The sequence below is a fragment of the Trifolium pratense genome, linkage group LG6 (assembly GCF_020283565.1).
Source record: "Trifolium pratense cultivar HEN17-A07 linkage group LG6, ARS_RC_1.1, whole genome shotgun sequence".
Classification (NCBI taxonomy): Eukaryota; Viridiplantae; Streptophyta; class Magnoliopsida; order Fabales; family Fabaceae; genus Trifolium; species Trifolium pratense.
The window spans coordinates 9,274,264-9,296,974 of NC_060064.1; the positions used below are offsets into that span (position 1 = coordinate 9,274,264).

General features: G+C 34.1%; 2 protein-coding genes and 1 non-coding gene across 6 annotated transcripts; 2 read left to right on the top strand and 1 right to left on the bottom strand.

Annotated features, from left to right (window-relative positions):
* Positions 1-9,837: 9,837 nt before the first annotated feature.
* Positions 9,838-13,618, bottom strand: LOC123888137 (transcription initiation factor TFIID subunit 11). The gene is made up of 2 exons (XM_045937098.1): positions 12,938-13,618; positions 9,838-10,082 (listed from the first exon to the last, which is right to left on the bottom strand). Exon 1 carries the CDS (start codon positions 13,510-13,512, stop codon positions 12,949-12,951), a length of 564 nt encoding a protein of 187 aa, XP_045793054.1. The 5' UTR covers positions 13,513-13,618; the 3' UTR covers positions 9,838-10,082; positions 12,938-12,948.
* A 3,830-nt stretch (positions 13,619-17,448) lies between these two features.
* Positions 17,449-20,135, top strand: LOC123888138. 4 transcript variants are annotated; one of them, XM_045937100.1, is made up of 2 exons: positions 17,449-17,782; positions 19,186-20,135. In XM_045937100.1, the coding sequence occupies exon 2, from the start codon at positions 19,542-19,544 to the stop codon at positions 19,914-19,916; it is 375 nt and encodes a 124-aa protein (XP_045793056.1). In that variant the 5' UTR covers positions 17,449-17,782; positions 19,186-19,541; the 3' UTR covers positions 19,917-20,135. The 4 variants fall into 4 exon arrangements, with proteins under 4 accessions (XP_045793056.1, XP_045793055.1, XP_045793057.1 ...); XM_045937099.1 differs by having other exon boundaries at positions 17,452-17,782; positions 19,531-20,135; XM_045937101.1 differs by lacking the exon at positions 17,449-17,782 and having other exon boundaries at positions 18,867-19,439; positions 19,531-20,135.
* Positions 17,585-17,718, top strand: LOC123893348. The gene has a single exon (XR_006803453.1). It is a non-coding gene; the product is annotated as a U6atac minor spliceosomal RNA (small nuclear RNA).
* Positions 20,136-22,711: the final 2,576 nt, after the last annotated feature.

Below are 22,711 nucleotides of genomic sequence, written 5' to 3' on the forward strand. Positions count from 1 at the left end.
CATTAATAGTTATACATATTAAACATATATGCATGGGGGGGGGGGGGGGGGTTGGAGCCCCTGCTTGCCCCCCCTTGGGTCCGTCCCTGTCTTCATCCCCATCAGAGGAGATTCAAGGAGCCCATAAGGAATTCTACAGTTGGAAGATCACATACCCGATGAACTTCAATCCATTAGCTATGACAAACTCAGGTACGCTTCCGCTTATGATTATGTTTTATTTCTTAATGATTAACATGACCGACTCTAGGGTTTATGAATCAATTGAAATCTAACATATAATTGATCAAATATCAAGATTCACTCTCACTTCCCCACCACAGCTATAATACCACTCCGGGAGCCTGAGAGAGCTCAATACTCAATAGAAATATCGAGTCAATGCTCTAGGACAACAAGAGATGAAGACACAACATCTTCGCTAGAAAATCTTAAAACAATATGTTAATAAGTCATCTTTTTTATAAATCCAACATTCTTTTTATTTCTAATTAGTGTGAGACTTTAGTACTTATACTTCAAATGCAACTGAAGAGTTAAATTTGTAAAAGCTCCGTTGAAAACACAAACCCATATTTCATTTAATATCTACCCCAAAAAAACCCCACAAAAATTGGGTGTAGCCTACGATACCATAAGGTCCATAACGCATGACGAATGCATAATGTAATGGTCCTGCTTTTATGAGGCCACTAAGATGATTGAACCGTTGAGTTGGATAAATATCACACACTCTTTTTTTTTTTTGGTGAGTAGATATATCACACTTTTCCAAAACAAAATGAAACACAATAAATCCCCCACTTATGTTGCCACTAAACTAGTATATGCCTCCCCAACATTCAATTTTGGTAGTAAAGGTAAAACCCTAAAGCCAAATCCAACAAATACAAATGGATGGTAGTTTCAATTTCAAAAAACGTTGAAAAGTAAAAAAGGTGAAGGAAATGAATGGATAGTATAAATGAGAATATAGGACCACAAAAATGGTCTAGTGATGTCACCCACTTAGTTCTTGTATTGTATAATCATAAACAAAAAATAAAGTGTGTCAAAAGCCAAACCCACCATTGCATATCTTTGTTGCTCATTTCAGCCGGCCTATATTTAGAAATGAAGAATATTTTTACATGCAAGAATATTTCTCATTGGTTTTTGTTTTTTATAAAATGAGAGTGCATATTTTTCACATAAATATTATCTTAGAACTTTTATTAAGGATATGCCAAATTAATATGTACGTGTAAGGGTTCGACTTAGAATAGAAACTTAATAGTTGTTTAAAGTAATCTTAAATTGCATAACTTTAAACAATAGTTAAATCCTAGATTAATATGTGGAAAAGCTCTACGCCTCTACCTACGTAAGCCTTCCATTACAAACCTAACCACATCACATGTAGCCCATTTCTTTTTAGTGCTTTTTAACTTAGTGCAGCATAAAGATTTCCCATTTTTTAATTATTACTCTATGGTCAAACTATGAACATGAAAAACACATTGAGTTTGAGTATAGATTAAAAAATATCACTAATTTTGCATTTTCTGAAAATTCACTTTAAAAGTGTTATCCAAAAGTGTTGAGTATGACTCATATGTATCAGGAGGAGGTTCGAGGCGGTCAGAGCAAAATATTATTATTATAAATATCGTTTGTAATGCTGAAACCTTAATTCATTCATTCATCTAATACAAACGAGCTGTAGCAAATTCTACAGTCGGAGACGTACTTGCGGAAAACTCCATTATCAAACTTCTTTTGTGTTTATCATCGTTTGTTTTCATTATTATTTTCTTTTGTTACTAGTTGTACACAACAAAAAATCTACTACTTCAAAAAATATGAAAGATTTTTTAACAGTCAAGGCGGAACCTAGGAACTATTTTAGAAACTAACCTATAATAATTTAATTTAATTAACCGTCAGTTTTTTTTTTAATTAGATGTATTAATAAGAAGACACAAAGGCCTAAACATTTATATCCAAAACAAGTTCTTGTTATAATGTGTCTGTCATAGTGGATCAGATTATTTTTATTACGTGGTTTTGGTTTATAGGTCGTATAGGGAACAATTCTTGTTATAAGTTCTCTGATTGGTGTATTGATCCATTAGCCTGCCTCCATAGTATATAATGGAGGTTCACCGAATTGTAAGGGTTGAGTACACCTTATACTCCTTATAATTCAATTATTTGCTTATCAAAAAAAAAAAAAAATATCCAAAACAAGTTTTTTTTTTGACAATATATCCAAAACAAGTTAAATGGGCTTGAAGTGGAATTTTACCAAATTTCCCTTTTAAGTAGGCCCACTTCAAGATCAAGAGGCACATGTTGAAACAAGCATGCAGTAAAAAGTTGATACCAAACGTACCAACAAAAAAACAAAAAAGCTGCTTGCATGAATAAGAAGGACCACGAAATGAAATTATTTTAAGACGAATACTACTAGTCTTGAACTGCTAGTTTATTTTCTTTCTTTTTTTGTCAATTTGAATGTAACTAATATTATGTAATGTAAACGGTAAACCAAATTTGATAAAATACAATAACAATGTAAAACTTATTCACGTTAATTAAGTCATTGAATTAAAGTGGTTATGAGTTTCTATTGGTCGAATTGTTAAGGAGAATTCAAGTTCGATTTTTTATGGAAATAATTCTATGTCAAATTTTACTTACTTTACGGTCGGACTCTAAATTATCGGGATTTTTTTTTCCTTAGAAACCAGATGATTTAAAGAAAAACTTATATACGTGTACATCAAATTAAATCCTACCACATAAATATTTGTAGAAATATCTTAATAAATAAATTATAGAAATGATAATACATGTGCAAAAAAAATATTACAGTCACAGTGCATAAAAATATTGCGTGATCAAAATCAGTTTCCAGAAAAAGAAAAAAAAGGGTAATTTTTTTTTACCTTTTACGGAAAAGTGTAAAATTATTTAATTTAATGTGAAACATGTTAGCAGTATTATGTCAATCGATTTATGCATGTGGTGACACTGTATATAGGTGTTGAAAATGACCCATCCATCTCACATGTTGAAAAGGGGGGATTATCTCCCACGATATTTCTCTCATGTGAGATCTCAACCATTCATATTCTTTTATTACATTTAATTTTTATTACTAAAAAATTATGAGAGGTTTGGATCTAACACTTGAGACCCTCTAGTTAAATTTTACAGGAGAGGATCCTCACCCTTCTTATTGTTGGCGCAGCAGAAGCAAGGATTTGCTTGGTTCAGAGGATGTAAAGTTCAGAGATTGTGTTGTCTCTGACTCTGAAGTGCTTCAGAGGATGGATTGTAGGCACAGGCACGCAGGCAAGCTCATAGGCGCGCAGGCTTGAACTTGAGCACACACACAGTTTTGCAAAACTGTGTTATACAAGATGAAAACCTTTCTTGATGATTTTGATTAAGAACTGATTATGAAACTTAGGGAAAATAGAGAATTTTATTCTTCCTTATTGGGCCACACAAAATTGATTACAAATGAATGCACTAATTGCATTTATAGGGAAGCTTGTGTAACAAGCAAGCTTAACCCAAGGCCTAACCAATTCCCTAACTAACCTAGTTAGTTACTAACAAACTTTTAACTAACAAGTTAGTTGTAACTAACTCTAACAACATCTAACAAACGGCACAAGTTAATATGCATAAGGTCAATCTTATGTATGGTGCATAAGTTAATCACAACCATCCGATCATAGACATTTTGATGAAACATGTTATCATCTCAAAATCCCAAACTAAGTAAGTAAGTTTCGAATTAAAAGTCAAACTAAGTAAGTTTCGAATTGATTCATGTTTCAAATCATGTCCTCAAGCTTTTCCAACCGTTTATTTTGCTTATTTCGCTCAAATAAGTGTTTTCAATTTTTTTAGGTTTTAAAGATCGAATCGTTTTTTAAAATCTATACCTCCACTGTGAAATCTAAGCATGGATTCATGATCAGCGTTAAATTTCGAGTAAAATGGTATACCCACTCGTAATTTTCGGTTGAGATTTAGTGTTGTTGTTGTTGTTATGATCATGAAGGTATTTTGAAGCTTTCATGGCTTCCCTTTATGTTCTTCATGAGGAAGAAGAAGGTGGAGGTTGAAGACGATGACGTGGCGACGCGTCATTGGCTCCCTCCAATTTTAAGTCATGACCGTTAGATTATTATAAAACGATCTAAAGGCTCAGATCTATTTTGATTTGTTAAATCCTAGCCATCGGATGGATCAGAAGGCCTACATCTGAGATCTGTATCACGCGCCATGGACTGGCGGCGCACTGAATCGTTTCTTCCTTTCTACTTTTTTTTTTTTGAAAATGGACTGGGCTTGGGCCTGGACTTCTGTATTTGTTTTCTGCACCCGCCTGACTTACGTTCTGCACCCCCTCTACTTGCTTAATTTTTATGTTTTTATTTTTAGCTTAATCAAATAAGTGCTTACTTGAACAAGTGCTTTTATAAGCACTTGAGTCCAGGGAAACATGGCAAGAAGCATCTCTTGTTGCTGAAATTTAAGGATTCAAAAAATCTATTTTACCTTCATAGTCAATATTAATGAATTAACATATTGAAACCATTTAACAAGACTAATGGTTTCGCGTGTGGGTCGGTAAACCGGGTCGCGTGACCCGCGAATTGCAGAAATGGGTGAGGTGGAGATGAACAGTGCGCGTCATCTACGCCCAGTCGCAGCTGAGGCGCATGTGGGTCCTATGAAATCCGTTTTTTTAATTTTGTTTTATATAAAAATAATACATAATTTTTTTGAAATTTGGGTATCTCTTTGGGAATTTTTGGACACCTGTAACTATTTTTAATTATTTAAATGAGGAAGAAATGTTATTAAAAATATTAATATTTCTTGAAAAATTCGCAGAATTTTATACAAAATTATTTGAATATTTTGAGACCCTTTGAGGCCAGTCACTCTCTCTGGTTGTATGTTTTCCTCGAGAATATAAATTTTCGTTACAACAGTGAAACCATAAGTATGAATTTTCGTTACAATTATTCTGGAAACCATTATGCTGGTTAAATGGTTTTAGAGAGTTAAAAAGTGAAACCATTTGTATTATAAAATGGTTTTATGTGTTTATTGAAATCAATATTGTGTTTTTATGGTTTTAAAAATCCTGGAAACCATTATGCTGGTTAAATGGTTTCAGAGAGTTAAAAAGTGAAACCATTTGTATTATAAAATGGTTTTATGTGTTTATTGAAATCAATATTGTGTTTTTATGGTTTTAAAAATCCTGGAAACCATTATGCTGGTTAAATTGTTTCATATAGTATACACTGAAACCATTTGTATTGTAAAATGGTTTTACACTAAATGGTTTAATGATTTTAAATATTGATTATTACTGAAACCATAAGTATGGTTTAATTGTTTAAATATTGATTATTACTGAAACCATTAGTCTTGTTAATTGGTTTCAAGATGTTATACACTGAAACCATTTGTCTAGTTAAATGGTTTCATACTGTTATACACTGAAACCATTAGTCTAGTTAAATGGTTTCATAGCGTTATACACTGAAATCATTATTTTAGTTAAATGGTTTCATATGGGCATTAGTGCCAAGATGTTATACACTAAAACCATTGTTATTAAGTAAAACATCACATAACCATTTTACAAAACCATGCTAAATAAAGCAAAAAATCATATAAAGCAATTAGGGTTTGTTTAGTTGAAAAAAATTTGGATAGTATGCATGAGATATTGGATTCGATCATTTTTTTATTGTAAAGAAAAATCGATATATATATATATATATATATAATTAATGTATGAGATTTTATTTATATTGTGATTATGATTGATAAAACTTAAAATTAAATTGTATGTTTGACAAGTATGCTTTATATATACATGAACCATTCGTTATTATGTTGGGCTTCGAGGGGGTGTATGACGAAAATTAATTAAAATGGATTTTTATAATATATACTTCAAAGGAACAAAAGTTATTATTTAATTGGAAACGGGGGGCGCGCTAGAAATTTGGGGGGGTGCGCTAGAAGTTTGGAGGAGGGAAAAAAATTGGGGACGCGCTAAAAATCTAGGGGAGGAAAAAAATTGGGGGGCTCACAAGAAATTTAGGGAAAAAAAGGAAAAAAAAACTGGGGGTGCGCTAAGCAAAATGGGGGGCGCGCAAGTAATGAGTAGTATATGGGGGGCGCGCGAGTAATGGATTGCCTAATTTTGGGCTTGGGCTGACTTTTGGTTGACCTTTGGTGTAGGAAGCAAATATGGTGGGTGTAGGAAGCAAGTTTATGCATGGTGCATAAGTTTGGGCTTATGCACCATAACCACACCCCTAACAAACTAATATTCAAGATGAATTAGCACTTCTTAACACTCCTCCTTAATTCATGCTTGAATTACACACAACCAGACCTAAGCTCCTCCTTAAAAACTCAAACCTGTCAAGTTTCACAGCCTTTGTAAAACCATCTGCAAGTTGTACCTCAGTTGGACAGTACTGCACTTCAATCATTCCATTTGTCACTTGTTCCTTAATGAAATGAAATCTGGTAGCAATGTGCTTGCTCATGCCATGTGAGATTGGATTTTTAGCAAGGCTTATAGCAGACTTGTTATCAATCCTTAGGATTATAGGCTTCACTGGTTCACACTTGATTTCTATCATCACTGAATTCAACCAAATTGCTTGACATGCTGCTATATACTCAGCTTCACAAGATGAGAGAGCAGTCACAACTTGTTTCTTTGTACACCAAGAGATTGCAGCATTATTGAACTTGAAAACATACCCTGATGTGCTCCTCCTATCAGTTATGTCTCCACACCAATCACTATCAGAATACCCTATCAAAGTACTCCCTGCACTGTTTGTACCAATAGGGAATATCAAGCCAACTTCCAAAGTACCTTTAAGGTATCTGAGGATTCTCTTAGCAGCTATCATGTGTGACTTCCTTGGATCATGCATAAACCTGCTGATAACACTCACAGCATAACATATATCAGGTCTACTGTTGCACACATACCTCAATGAGCCAACTATTTGTCTAAACACAGTTGGATCAACTTTCTCTTCATCTGAGCACTCATCAATTTTTGTGTTTGTCTCTGATGGATTTGACAATGGATTTCAGCTTTCCATTTCAAATTTTTCAAGTAATTCACCAATGTACTTCTGCTGGTGCATCACTATACCATCTTCTCTTCTCATAAATTCCATTCCTAGAAAGAATGAAAGTTCACCAAGATCAGACATCTCAAATTCACTTTTGAGTTTATCTTTCACTTTTGCAATTTCTGCTATTCTACTTCCAGTTATGAGCAAATCATCAACATACAAGCAGATTATGACAATATCTTCATCTTTAGGGCAATGTACATATACACCAAACTCAGCAGCACATTTTTTAAACCCTATCTGAATCAGAAAGTCATCAATCCTTTTGTTCCATGCTCTAGGAGCCTGTTTCAAGCCATATAGTGCCTTATACAGCTTATACACCATTGATTCTTTCCCTTTTATTTCAAAACCTGGAGGTTGTGACACATACACCTCCTCATCAAGTGGACCATTCAGAAATGCAGATTTCACATCCAGATGGTACAGGCTCCATTTGTTCTTACAGGCCAATGCTACAACCAACCTCACAGTTTCAATTCTAGCAACTGGTGCAAACACTTCATTGTAGTCAATTCCATGTTTCTGTAAGAATCCGCTAGCAACTAACCTTGCTTTATGCTTTGAAATTGTGCCATCAGGGTTCAATTTCACTTTGAACACCCATTTCACATCAATTTTCTTTTTCTTGTCTGGCAAGTCAACTAGCTTCCAAGTCTGATTTTTCTCAATTGACTTCAGCTCTTCTTCCACACATTACTTTTCAAAGCATCTCTGTAGTTCAATGGTTCAGAATCAGCTAGTAATGCAAAGTGAATGAGATCACCCTCATCATTCACTGCATTGTCTTGAGTAACTTCACAGTCATTCAATCTAGCTGGTACACGTTTGGTTCTCTGAGTTCTTGCAATTATATGAATTCTATCATCATCATCACTTGATAAATTCATATTACCATCACTTTATGTACCTTGATTCTGAATACTTTCAGCAGCTGGCTCACCTTCATCACCTCCATCAGATTCATCACTTGAACTTGGATAGATGAAGGTTGACTGCAATTCACTGTTGTACACTGGTTCTTTCTCCCATTTCCACTTCTCTTCTTCATTCACAATTCACTCTTGTTCCTGTGATTGAACCAGGCTCTTGATGCCAATTGTTGGCGCAGCAGAAGCAAGGATTTGCTTGGTTCAGAGGATGCAAAGTTCAGAGGTTGTGTTGCCTCTGACTCTGAAGTGCTTTAGAGGATGGATTGCAGGCACATGCACGCAGGCAAGCTCATAGGCGCGCAGGCTTGAACTTGAGCACACACACAGTTTTGCAAAACTGTGTTATACAAGATGAAAACCTTTCTTGATGATTTTGATTAAGAACTGATTATGAAACTTAGGGAAAATAGAGAATTTTATTCTTCCTTATTGAGCCACAAAAAATTGATTACAAATGAATGCACTAATTGCATTTATAGGGAAGCTTGTGTAACAAGCAAGCTTAACCCAAGGCCTAACCAATTCCCTAATTAACCTAGTTAGTTACTAACAAACTTTTAACTAACAAGTTGGTTGTAACTAACTCTAACAACATCTAACAAACTAATATTCAAGATGAATTAGCACTTCTTAACACTTATATGGTGATTTTAAAACTACTTGTATAACATGAAAGAATGATGATTTCTTATTGGACATCAGTGTAAAATTATTTTACACTAACGATATATGTCCATTAAACTCTTAAAAAATAATATGGTTATTTGGGATTGATGATTGTTTCTCAATTCCATCTCTATTACAAACCTAAAAATTCATATAACTAACTGAATAAAACTTCGTAATAAATTTGTCAAAAAAAAAAATCATAATAAATTTGGCTCAACCAACCAGGGTAATGAAGGGCAATTAATGTTAGGTGTGTTTAGTTTGAGGAAATAAACGAGGAAGGAAGAAAAATACGGAAATTAAATAATGAATTTAGACTAAACCCTAATCCAAATTCATTCATTAGTTTTCATATTTTCCTTCCTTCTCTCCTTCTCTCCTTCTCTAAAACCAAACATGCTAGTAAATTTGAGGGTCGAAAATTGCAACCCGCCCCACAAGAAACATTCAACAGGTCCGGTCCATTTTGCTATCCGTCCTTCAACAGGTCAGGTCCTACTATGTATTCAGATGGGAGTTTGCGTGATTGTAAACCACTTAACCACAGACGGCAATTGTTCTCTTCTGCAGTGGTGCTGTGTAAAAATGTAATTCACAGCAAAACTTGGAGCTTTTGGTAAAACAATCAAAACTGGGGGGCGCACGAGAAAGACAGGGGACGCAAAAAGAAACATTCAGTTTTACATCGTGAGACAAAAATTAGCCAAAATCAATTGTCACTTTGTCAATATTCATGCATTGAAATTTTGCAAACAATTTGGAAGATGCCACCATGAAATATTATCATTCGTGATGAAAAAAATAATAACACGTGAAAGGTGTCATTTGTCCCTGTACACAAAACAATACAGTATTATTTAATTACTTTGTCTAAATAGGTAGATTAAACGGCAACAGGAGCAATTTCAAAATGAGTAGTGTTTGTCTTGCATAAAAAATGTTATATACTGAGAACACCAAATCTTTTATGATTAGAGGGTTTTAGTCCCAGCACTGCCTCAAAACATTGGTGCAAAATAGGCTAAGCCAATATGAGTCATGTATCCATAAAGTTCCATAAATCGTCTAGGACATACATTTGGAGCATGAAAGGCTTCTAGTCTTTTACATCAAAGGGGGGTTTATCCCCAAAAACAAAATGAATTGGTACACAATAGAAAACAAAAATCACTGTAAGTCACACAGAAGTTGGGTAGCTTCAGCCAAAACAACATTAAACCCTAGTCGTTAACATCTCCATCCTCCTTTCATAAACTCAAACCTTCTGCACGGTCTAGAGCCAGGACTCCTATAATAAACAGAAACATGAAAAAGTTTAATAAACTATTGCTCCATAAGTTGCAATAGGCATAGAAAGCCAAGTCATCATCATTCGAGAGCATGCTCACACTCTCATGAAAAGTCTTAATATTGATCATACAATCATAATATATTGACAGAATCACAGAATTAGACTTGAACTAAAACAGTCTTGAGCATACAATCATAATATATGATTGCATAATACATATTAACTCCTCTCACACTCTCCTAATATGCCTCCTTTACATATGTCACTACACCTTAACCGCTGAGTTAACCACACTCTTCCTTCGAAAGATGTTTTAAAAAATTACACGCTCTCCACCCGTGAAAGATTAACATGTACTGCACTTTGTCCATTTTAATATGATGTGTCTTTAAGGGCATTTTACTTCTCTGACTCTTGGGCTTTTTTTTGTGAATTTGGAGGGGAGGGGATGTTTTTGAAAAAGAAAAAAAAAATAAAAAAAAAGAAGTAAGAAACAAGTGGAAGGAATAGCGGAGTTTGGGAGGGGAGGAGTTTGGAGGGTTCAATTTTCTTCATAACACAAAAGCCTCCTAAGTTGGCAGAACTAAAAAATTGTATTAGAGGGAGGTTTTGGAGGGTTTATATGAATTCTTCTAATTTAATTTATGTTGTTATACTATTCTTAAAATTAAAAATATATTAATCATACGCATTTATTTATCTTTCTCTATAAAAATACCCTCTCAAAAAATGTGAAAGACATCCGTATTTTTCTCTCTACTTCCTTCCATCCAAAGCTCTCCCCTCCCCCTCCAAAGTCGCAAACAAAGCCTTAATGTTAATGCAGCTATTGCTATTAGAGAAAACCCTCAAGTTGGTTCCCTGAAGTTATATATCTCACCACATTAGTCCTCCAAGAAATCTATTTACGATATTAGTCCCTCAAAATCTAAAAGGTTACCACATCAATTAGTCCTTAAAAACAATTACCGAATTAGTTCGCCAGAGATTAAATTTGTCAACAAATTCATATTTTCTTGGCAAGAATTTAATCCCTGATAAGGACAAATATGATGATATTTTTATAAGTTCAAGAAACTAATTTGGTGATGAACTTCTAAAAGACTAATTTGATAACCTTTTCCATTCATTTTTTGAGGTTGATGACCAAATTTAACAAAAGATTAATTTAGTGATGGGTTTAATTTCACGGGCTTAACTTGAAGATTTACTCTTTAACATTATCAGAAACTAATTTTGAACAATTGTTGTTGACTCGGGAACCTAAGAATATGAAATTAAGACTTGGGAAAAGTTTCAAAGTCATGCGGTGTTTGAAACATGATTTTATTTCTCAAGTACAAAAACCGAAACACAAACCGAAAGAGGGTCTTCAAAACTAGTAGTTGGTGACAAGACCCGAATAACAGTTGCAAAGAGACATAAAATGCCCAAAGGTTACTCATGTCACTTCCCACCACCGATGAGAGAATGCAACACATTTTGAACTAGCAAGAGGGAAATGTATTTTTTCGATATAGAGTGTAATTTGAGTATCTATAAGAGAAGGACATACAATTTATTCTCAACAACTGATGTAAGTTTCTTGTCACCAGAAACAACTAGAACAACCAAAATGCAAACAATTGATGTATGTATGTAACCTCAGGACCATATGAACTTGTTTTTGCTAGGAAATAAGTATACTGTTCTGTTCCCATCTTAGAGATAACACAATGTAATGTAATCCAACCAATGGTAGCAAGTGTAGCCCTCCACAAAATGATGAATTAAATAGGAAAAAGAAATACTCAAACGTAGTATAAGTGTACAACTACAAATTACTAAATACTTTGACAAAGTGATGCCACATTATACACCGGTCTTCCTTAAAAAAAAGCTTTATAAAGAAACAAGTCCATTAAAAAGTTGTGTTTCTCTGTTTGTACTTCTGGAGGGTGAAGCCTAGCACGAAAGGAAGGTTAATACATTGTGACTTTGATGTCATTGGTTCTAGGGAAATAGCCTTTTAACTTATGTGAGAAGATTACAAAATCTAACACTTCATATTGAGTTCTTATGGAGAAGACTCTACCAAGCAATTCTGTTTCTGCTCTCACATTAAAGAACTTACATTTTCGCTCCCATAAGGAGAAAAAAGGGTTTTATATTTTAAAATTTTTCTGGTTAAGTCCCAATATACCTAATTAGGCTCCACACATTCTATCCTTCAAACACGTGATCAATTTAAACCAAACTGATACGCACGTTATATAAAAATTTGAGCTAATTTTTCTTCAATCATATGAACAGAAGAATCACAACTGTTATACCAGCAAAAACATCTATTTTAACAAACTTTGAAGGGGGTATAATTCATGATTGCTTATTACGAATTTAAAGCCCCTAATCGTGAATGCAGATTACCCACAAAACAGGTTCTCCAAGTATATCGTTTATTGAGCAGTGTATTACTGCCTGGATCCCAAAAGAAGTAGATTCCACGTGCCCTTTAAAAGCAAACACCGAAGATAGAAAGCCATCTTCATCACAGTTATTATTATTTTTAATCTGTAGATGACTCACACACACAAATGGGAGATCCCGAGTTCGACCGGGCTAACAATTTCAGCGGTTTCCATTCATCACAGTTATTCTGTCATGAACTATGCAATGTTACGAAATTCATAAACAGTCCAATATACTACCTAATTCTCTAAAATCTCAACAGAGAACCCATTGGCCAATATATCCAATAATTCATTATCTCAGAATTCAGTTTTCAATATCACTACAACATACCTAACCAAAAAACAATATAATCCAATAACACTATATAACAATATCAAGAATTAATCTAAAACCTCACTAACCTTGATAGAATTTAATCAGCATTCGGCGTGCCACCAGAAATGTGTAATCCAGGCTGAGCAGTTCGCCGTCGAGTCCTTGAAGGAAGAATGTTATTCAAATCAACCTCCGCAAGTGGATCATCAGAAAAATCACTGTCGCTACCAGACACATTGCCATCAGAATCATCATCACTATCACTACTTCCATCATCACTGTCATCATCATCTTCATCATCTTCTTCAATCAATTTCCCTTTCCCCTTATCATCGCGCAAAATCCCCTTTCCCTTCCGGTCCACCACAGGCTCACCTTCAGAATCCTCGTCATCGTCATCATCATCATCATCGTCATCGTTTTCGGGTTCATTGTTTTTGTTGTCGTCTTCTTTGTTGGGAACGGCGTCGGAAGAAGAATTGGCGGTGGTAGGAACTTCGGAATCTTGAGAATGGCTGTGGTCTAAGGTGGTGGTGGTTGTTGTTTTGGGATTTTTGTTGGGAAGTTGATGGGTAACTTCTTCTTCTTGATCGAGCTTGCGTTTGGCGGGGAATGTGGGTTCTTGTTCTTGTTCATGGTTGTTGGTTTCAGGTTCAGCCATGAGAGAGGGTTTAGGAGTTTTGTTTCGTCTGTGTTTGTTTAGGGTTTTGTGGGGAAGAAAGAGTTTTGGGAGAATTGGAATATTCTTGAAATTTATCTTCTTTTTTTTTATTTTACACCTTTTATGGATTAATTGTGAAATGAATTTATTTTTACGAAGGGCAATTTCAACAATGTAATTACTTTCATTTATTCTTATTTTTTTTTAAAAAAATAATTTGACTTTGACAAAACATAAATAAAATAGGAGTTTGGATTGCCTGCAGTTAAAAATCAACCGCAGGGTCCTGCCGTACACTGTTTTTTATTTATTTTATAAATTATTTAAATTATAATAGGACAGTTTGCTCTACTGTGTGGGCCTGCAGTTGAACTCAACTGCAGGTGATCGTGATCCATAAAATAGTACTAACCCAATTCTTCTCTTATGCATTAGAGGTTTGTGAAGAAGTATTAAATAATAGCCTTAGATGATAGTGAATGAAATAAAAAGATTATAAAAAAAAATTCTAGTGTCGAATTCAATTTATTGTAATCGATTGATTAGTTAATATGTGGATTAGTTGTATTATGAAATACGGAAAAATAAATTTACGCATAAAAATAAGAACAAAATCTAATAACATCAATAAATTATTGTAATCGATTAGTTAATATGTTGATTAGCTGTATTATGAAATACAAAAAAAGAAATTTATACATAAAAATAAGAACAAAATCTAATAACATCAATAAAGGATGTGGAAAAATTAAAAATAATAGTACACATAAAAATAGGAACAAAAAACAAGATTATACAAATAATGTTATGAAGAATGGATTTTTCATCTAATTATATTACTAATTTTTTCTCTTTTAATTACGGGGAATGAATTTTTGACAACATCAACAAGAAGGTAATTCGAGCTTCCAAGGATGGATGGAAAACTACTTTCATGATTACATGTTGGCTACTTTTGACGTAGATAAATAAATCAATTTTTGAGGACCATTTTCATCGGCCTCACGACCCTATTCGCGTCATTCAGAAATACTCTGTGGACATTGATGAGTGTACATTTCGACGTCTTCTTCAGATCCCTCAACGAAAGGAGACAATATATATTGGTTGGAGGAAACCTCCTAAATGATGGATCAAACTTAATAGTGATGGTGCTTGCAAGAGAAATAATGACATTTTTGGGTGTGGAGGCCTCTTTCGCAATTCAGATGGGAGATGGATTAAAGGTTATGCAAAGAAGATCGGACCGTGCGATTCTTTTTACGCAGAAATGTGGGTCTATATCTAGGCTTGGATATGGCTTGGAGAGATCATATTTCTCATCTCATTGTTGAGAGTGACTCAAAACTCTTGATTGACATGATTACGGGAAACTACACTATTGGAGGGGTGACTGCCATTTTGATTAGGCGTATTCGCAATCTTTTGGCTTTGGATTGGCAGGTCCAAGTTCGTCATACATGGCGGGAGGAAAACATAAGTGCTGACTAGCTTGCTAATTATAGCATTTCAATGAGTTCTTTTAGTTGTTCGATAGTGGAGTCTCATCCTATTGAACTCCGTAATTTGCTTTTTGATGATTTATCTGGGCTTGCATGCCTAGAAATGTTAAATTAGCTCTTTAGCTTTGTTTTTTGTTGGGCTTAGGCCCTCTTTTATACAAAAAAAAATGTTATGAAGATATTATAAAGAAAAAGAATATCATAAAAATAGGAACATATACGATAAAAGATTTGTGTGTTTAATTGATGTGCTTGGTTGATGAGTTTTAATTGATTCTTTTCGTGATAAACTTACTCGGTGCTCGGGTCTCGAACTGAGTTCCTCTAGATGAGTTTTAATTAATTCTTTTCGTGATAAACTTTGTAATTAATTAGAAGATGTTTTGAATTAAAAAGAGATTAGTAACAATTAACTAAGTTGCTTTCAAATGAAGAGTTATGTCGAGGTTTGTTGACGATGTCTAATTGATGATTTCTTATAGAAGAGTTTTAAATGAGTTTAAATTATGAGTTATGATGTTGTACTTGTTGGAGAGAGGATTGACGACTCTCTACCCCGTTGATCAATTTTCAACATGAATCATAAACTCCCCTTACCTCTAGGTTGATGAAGAACTTATATGAAAATTATAAATTATAAAATTACCCTTATGATAAAATTATATATATATATATATATATATATATATATATATATATATATAAATTAATTATTTTATTTTTAATTTAATATCAAATTATTTTATTATTTATAATTTATTAATTTTTATTTTAATATCAAATTATTTTATTATTTATAATTTATGAATTTTTATTTTAAAATATATTTTCTAGAATAAATGAGTAAATTATTTTCTTATCCTAGTTCAAATTTTCATATCAAAAGCAATTTGTTCTTTTAATGACGTGTCAACGCACCATAGGTAGATTGCATGGCTGGTCATATGCATGTGCAGCAGCAAATCGTGCCCCTATGTGATCCTTGTAGCGGCGCGAGAAAAACAGGGGCGAGAATCAGCTCAAATTTTTGAAATTTTTTTGAGTTATTTTTCTCCTTTGGTCTTTATCTTCAACTCTTTTAAGGTGTCAATTTCTTCCAATATTCTTCTCTTTGACCATGTAAAACTCCTTAAAACTAACTAAAAAACATTAAAATTACAATTAAAAATAACAAATGACCGAATGTCATCACGCACCAAACTGATAAGGTTAAAATGGGACGATCAATCCGGATCCTCAGCAGCCAAAAGTCCTGCGGCAGTCTGTGCTTCAAATATATTAACTGTTGGATTAATCCAACGGCTTTGATTTTAGAATTCATTTTCTCTATCATTGGAAGCTATATTTCTTTGTCGGTTAAGGGTGTGTTTGGTAACACAAATAAGCTAGCTTATAGCTTATAATATGATCTTATAAACTTGTTTCAAAAAATTAAAGGTGTTTGGTAACCAGCTTTTTTTACTAGCTTATAGCTTTTTTTCAGATGCTATTTCAAGTAGCGTTTGAGCTTATAGCTTATAGCTTTTTACACTTGATTCCATTTTTACCCTTTAATTTAATAACTACCGACATTAAAAAAGAAATACCCACTATCAATTATGTCATTTTATATTTCAATTAGCTATCTTTTCAGCTAATTTTACCACTTTAAAAGCTAATTTTACCAAACACTTTAATTTCAATTAGCTATCTTTTCAGCTATCAACTATAAGCTAGCTTATGGCTTATTTTTATCAAACAGACCCAAAATATCTCTCCATTTCCCACCTTGCTCAATCAACACTCTACACCATAAGGTAGTTTCTTCAAATCGTTTTCATCATTCCCTACTTTTTCCCCCCAAACCAAACACATATATTAACAGTTTTTTTTATAATTGCCCGGTAATGCTTCGATTGTATCATATCATGAACGAGGTGAAATACTAGCAGTGAGCTCAACTAGCCGTAAAAACGCAGGCGGAGTTGGTCCTCGAAACTCCTCCAGATTTTGCTTCCCCTCCAGGTATTGTGCTTGTATATTTTCGAATTCTTCAACAAACCCTGGTTTTTATTTTCCTGCTATTGCCTTTGCACACCTTGTGTTTGATTTATTGTCTATATAATAATATTATTGCCTTACCTTGTGTTTGATTTAATGTCTATATAATATATAGTTCTGCATTTAAAAAAAAAAAAAAGGATTTCAATTACTAGTGAAATTAGTCTCTAATATTGTTGCATTGCATGTGAGAAGACCCTTTAAGTGAATATATTTTCGAATTGCATTGCATTGTAATCTCGTTCTTGTATTACATATATGTATGTTATATCACCGGTAGTATCAGTAGATACATGTGAATACAAGAACCAAACCAAGACATGGAGTAGTCCTAAACCAACACGTCACATAACATAACATAACATAACATACTAACCCTCCAGAATATACAAGTTAATTATTAATAAACAGAGAAGAAGGGTTTGAGTATGCAATGTAATGAGAGCATTTAAGAGAAAAAAAATAGTCCCACATCGATTATTTACGTAAAGAATAAAGTGTTTATAAGCTAAGTAAAACAATCACAAGTTGTGTTCGTGAAAAGGAGAGATGGTTGGCATCTCCCCTGACAGGGATGGGAACAGCTTTCGGGCTTTCCTGTTACACACCTCGGTTAAGGCTATCCTTCCTCTGTAGAGGTTGGATCTATAACCCAATTTTTTTTTCCTCACTGCTTCTCTCATGTTTGTTCGTGTCTTCTTCAAATCATCTACACCAACCCTAACCAGGTAAACAAGCTTATTGAATGATTCAATCAATTCTCTCTTTTGTTATTATTATTTACCTATTCATTGATTGTATAGTGATTTATATTATGTATTCAATCAACTATACAAATGAAATTATACAACAACCATTTATATCACATATTGAAAGTTTTGTTGCTGTGATGGCGCAATTAGTGGTCGCATCATCTAGGATAAGTATGTGACACTCTTTGTAGGACAAGGTCTGTTAATCTTAATCTTATATTTAGGTCATGTTTTTGATAAACAACTTATGTATAGCCTATGACCCTGTCTGGATTTATTTATTTGAGCTTATGTGCTGGCATAATGAAAAAACTTATGACAATTTTCATAAGTCTTTTTTTTTCAGCTTTATTTCACAAGTTCTTCAATATTAGCTTATGAACACAACTCATAGCATATATTAAAACAATTTATCTTTATTTTATCTTTTGCTATAAAAATATAGCTCATATCATGATAAACTCCCTATGCTATAAGCTGCAAATAAGCTATTTATCCAACTATATTCAAAATTAGTCTCTAATATAGTTGCATTGCATTGCATTGTATATTTTCGAATTCTTCAACAATCCCTGTTTTTCATTTTCCTGCTATTGCCTTTGCACACCGCACCTTGTGTTTGATTTATTTTCTATATCATATTATTGCCTCGCACACCTTGTGTTTGATTTATTGTCTATATCATATTATTGCCTTGCACACCTTGTGTTTGATTTATTGTCTATATAATATATAGTTCTGCATTTAAAAAAAAAAAAGGATTTCAATTACTAGTGAAATTAGTCTCTAATATAGTTGCATTGCATGTGAGAAGACCCTTTATGTGAATAAATTCGGTCATTGATCATCAACTTGCTATCAGGACTTTTTATTATAATACCCTCATCAAATCACCATCCTCTATATCACTAGCCATCATCTTCCTATAATTTTATATCGTTCATGTTATGTAGTTTCACGATGATCTACCATGTTTTCATATCTTCCGAGTACCTGCGATGGTCACAAAGAATTTTCTGCCATGTGCAATAGCTTTTTCTGCTGCAAGTATTTAGTAATGGTTCTAATTTTTGGATTTGATTGATAATTATCTTCCATGTATTTCCACATTCTTCCTTATACATTATGTTAGTTTATATCTAATTTAGATGGCATGCATCAGCAGCACGAGTGTGCTCGTATCGTATATTTGTTACATGTTGGTTACTCTTCGATTGCTTCTTTTTCTGAAACAGTATGTGTAATTGTAGTCTTGTATTTCTACTTCATTTAGCGCCTGTATCTTGAAATTCAGATTTTATTCAGACTTGAATGGAGCATCTGTTTTTAACCTTAATGATAGTTTTTCTGTTAATTATCAATGTGATTCTTTTCAATAGATTAAGAGTCTGCTTGGTTTGGCGCTTGGAGGCTCAAGCGCACGCCCAATTTTGGTTTTGCCGTGGTTTCCTAGAAGCTACAGAACAGAGCTTCTGCGTAGACATCGAAAACTACCTTGGTTTCAGGCTAATGCATGTCCAGTTGATGCATAACCAAACATGTACTAAAAAAGAAAGACAGAAATCTTGAATGGACATTTTTTTTTAAACAATTAACCTCTCTCATCCAGTACCTGAATTCCTTTCCTTTTAATGTGTGACATTACCTATTTGCTCATTTTTGTTACTTTTTTCCTTTCCTTTTTGTAACTGATTTATGTGCTTGATTTTCAACCTGCTTATCAGATGATTGAAGAATGACTTTAACAAAACGGTATGTGCTGAGATTGTTCATATCAATAAAGTACATCACTGCAAATGTGATAGATCGAAACAGTGGGCGAATAGTAGCAACATCATCCACCGTGGAACATGACATTAAGCAGTCCCTTGAGTGTGGCCGGTCCTGCAATGCAAAAGCAGCTGCTGTTGTTGGGGAGGTATTGGCAAGGCGGCTCAAAGTTGAGGGACTTAATGAAGGAGAAGGAAGAGGTATTCATGTAAATGTAACTAAGGAAGTAGAAAAGAAAGGGTTTAAGAGCCAAACCAAGATTTGGGCTGTGGTAAATGCTCTTAAGTACAATGGAGTTAAGCTTGTCCTTGATGATGAAGATGGTGGCAGTAATCCTTGACCTCATTCATAAGATAGGAATGGTATCTTGTGCTGAAATAATAAAAATACTTAGAAATATGGATTAGTATAATTTCTTAGAAGTATCTTGAGTCAGATGTAACCTGAAAGACCACTAATTTAATTATTTCACACCATGACCATTGTAATGTTATACAGTACATTGTTGATATTCTCAAATTGAGATAAATTTTTTGGTTGGAGAGTGGAGATGTTTTTACCTTTGGCTCTGTTTTTGGTCTCTTCTATTACTAGCAGCTATCAAGATAACTAATTGAGGGTTGTGACTTCTGATAACAACTTAATTTTATTTAAACTTTAACAAATCTATAGCATTACTATAATCATTTCGTCAAAAAAAAAAAGAAAAAGCATTACTATAATCAAATGAGTGGCTTGACTTGGTTATTATAAACCAATGGATCAAACTCTTGGATCCCATCACTTCATACCCCTTGTAACGACCCATTTTTCGTATTCGTATATTTTATTAAATGATATTTTATTTATTGATTGGCTTTTACTATTTTAGTGAGCGACGAATAATTATTTAGCCGAACGTAAGTTATTAGGCGCGAGAACCATTGTTTTGGGCTTGATGGGCGTGAGAGGCATTGGGCCTAAGCCAAGTGGGCTTGGTTCATGACAATAGAAGTAGTATAAGTAGCAAGTCAAACACATGAATAGTATCACAATTCATTTTCTTTGAGCTTTGAGTGAGTAAGAGCAAGAGCAAAGCTAAGCTAGGGTTTTGGCTAGGAGAATCACGAGCAAGAGAGGAGAGGAAAGGCTTGGATCATCATCTTTGCTTAAGGTAAGAGATTAGAATTCATGATTCTTGAGTGGCAAGGAGAGGGGAGATTGTCTATGTCTCCATTCCCGAACTCTCCCACTCAATTTCTTTTAGACTTTTGATTAAGCTTTTGTATGTGAGTGTGATGTTCTTCATCATCACTTTGTATGTGTTAATCACTAGCTTGATTCCATGAAGAATATGTATGTGTTTGGATCATGTTGAAAAAGTTTATGAAAGTTACTTAAAACCCAAGAAATTGGCATGATTTTGATTATTTGAGGTATTTGGATGCTTGGAAGAGATGATTAATGTTCCTTGATACCATATATGTTTGGAATGGCTGTTTATAAGAATTTATAACATGTTTGGATGAATTTTTGAGTTGATTCAATGTTAAACCGCCTTAGAAAACTCAAGAACAGATTTTCTTTCTGGTGTAGTTCGCTAAGCGACCAGGAGTTCGCTACAGCGAACCTGTTCGCCACAAGCTCGCTACCTGTTCGCCATGTACCTGTAATCCTCTGATGTAGTTCGCTACAGCGAACTGAGCTTCGCTTAGCGAATAAGTTCGCTACCTGTTCGCCACAAGCTCGCTACCTGTTCGCCATGTACCTGTAATCCTCTGATGTAGTTCGCTACAGCGAACTGAGCTTCGCTTAGCGAATAAGTTCGCTACCTGTTCGCTACGGCTTCGCTTAGCGAATAGTACTGAACCTGCAACTTTTGTTATTGGTTGTAAGTGTATTTAGGCACTTGTAACATGTTTAAGGGTATCCTTACATGATTGTTGATACATGTTGATACTGTTAATGCTTATTGTTAATCGTTATATGATTGATAAACGTGTATGCAATAAGTTGTAGCTTAAAGTGAGCAATGTGATGTTTTGACATTAATTTGTAATGTTAAGTGAATGTGTTAGGATTGTGTTCCCGCATTCATAAAAGAGTAGCTTCGAGCTAGAGAATATCATATGGTTGATATGTGTATGCATACATGCATTCATGATTGTATGTGAACATTGGAAACTTGGGTTCCAATAACGAAAATGGATTATGTGTCCATAATGAAGCCGAGGATCGGATTAGATGAATCCATGAGTCCAGAGCTGCTATCCAACAGGATATAAAACTGTGTTGGCTTATCCAAGGGAGATAAGATGGTTCGGTAAGTTCCGACATATCCAGCATGATATAAAACTGTTCTTGGTCCACCGTTGGTGAGACACCTTGGTACCACATGCATTTAGTTATGTCTAGGGATGGCATGACAGTGAATTAATTGGCATTAGATACCTTAGGGTAAATGCGCATATATTTGATAAATGGTATGTGACATTATTTGGTTGAATTGTGTTGAACTTTATTAATTGATAATCGTTTAGTGCGATGTTTTGGCGTGAGTTAGAATATGTATGATGTAGTTCGAAAGTGTAAGACCTTTCTTATACTCGTATGATATGCGATTATGTTTTCTAACTCTCTGCTTTGTGTTATTTGCTGGACCTTTGGGGGTTCAGATATTCAGGCTGAGGACTGTGCCGACGTTTAGACTGCTGTTTTAGCTTGGTGTTGAAGTACCTTTTGGTGAGGAGACTTAGCATAGATTACTCCTCTTAGTACTAGCTTTTGGTTAGAGTTTGTAAATAGTAAATGCTCTGGTAATGTAACATCGAGTCGGGGATTACGCTTGGATTTCATCGTATATCGGTGTTACCTTTTGATATGCTAGTTCTTGTATAAGTGACATCCTTAGGGATGAATATGGCTTATGTATATATATATGTATATATATGCATGCTTGGTTTGATTGAATCCGCTGTTGTTTTTCATGTTAAACTTCATGACGCTCTGTGTGTGTATGCTTGTGTTTTAATTACCGCGTGACACTCTGCCTTTACACTTGTTAAAAAGTTTTTAAAATTACGTTTTTAAGGGTAGTATGGGTTAGGGTGTTACAATAGTGGTATCAGAGCAGGTCGGTTCGTGTGAACCAATTAG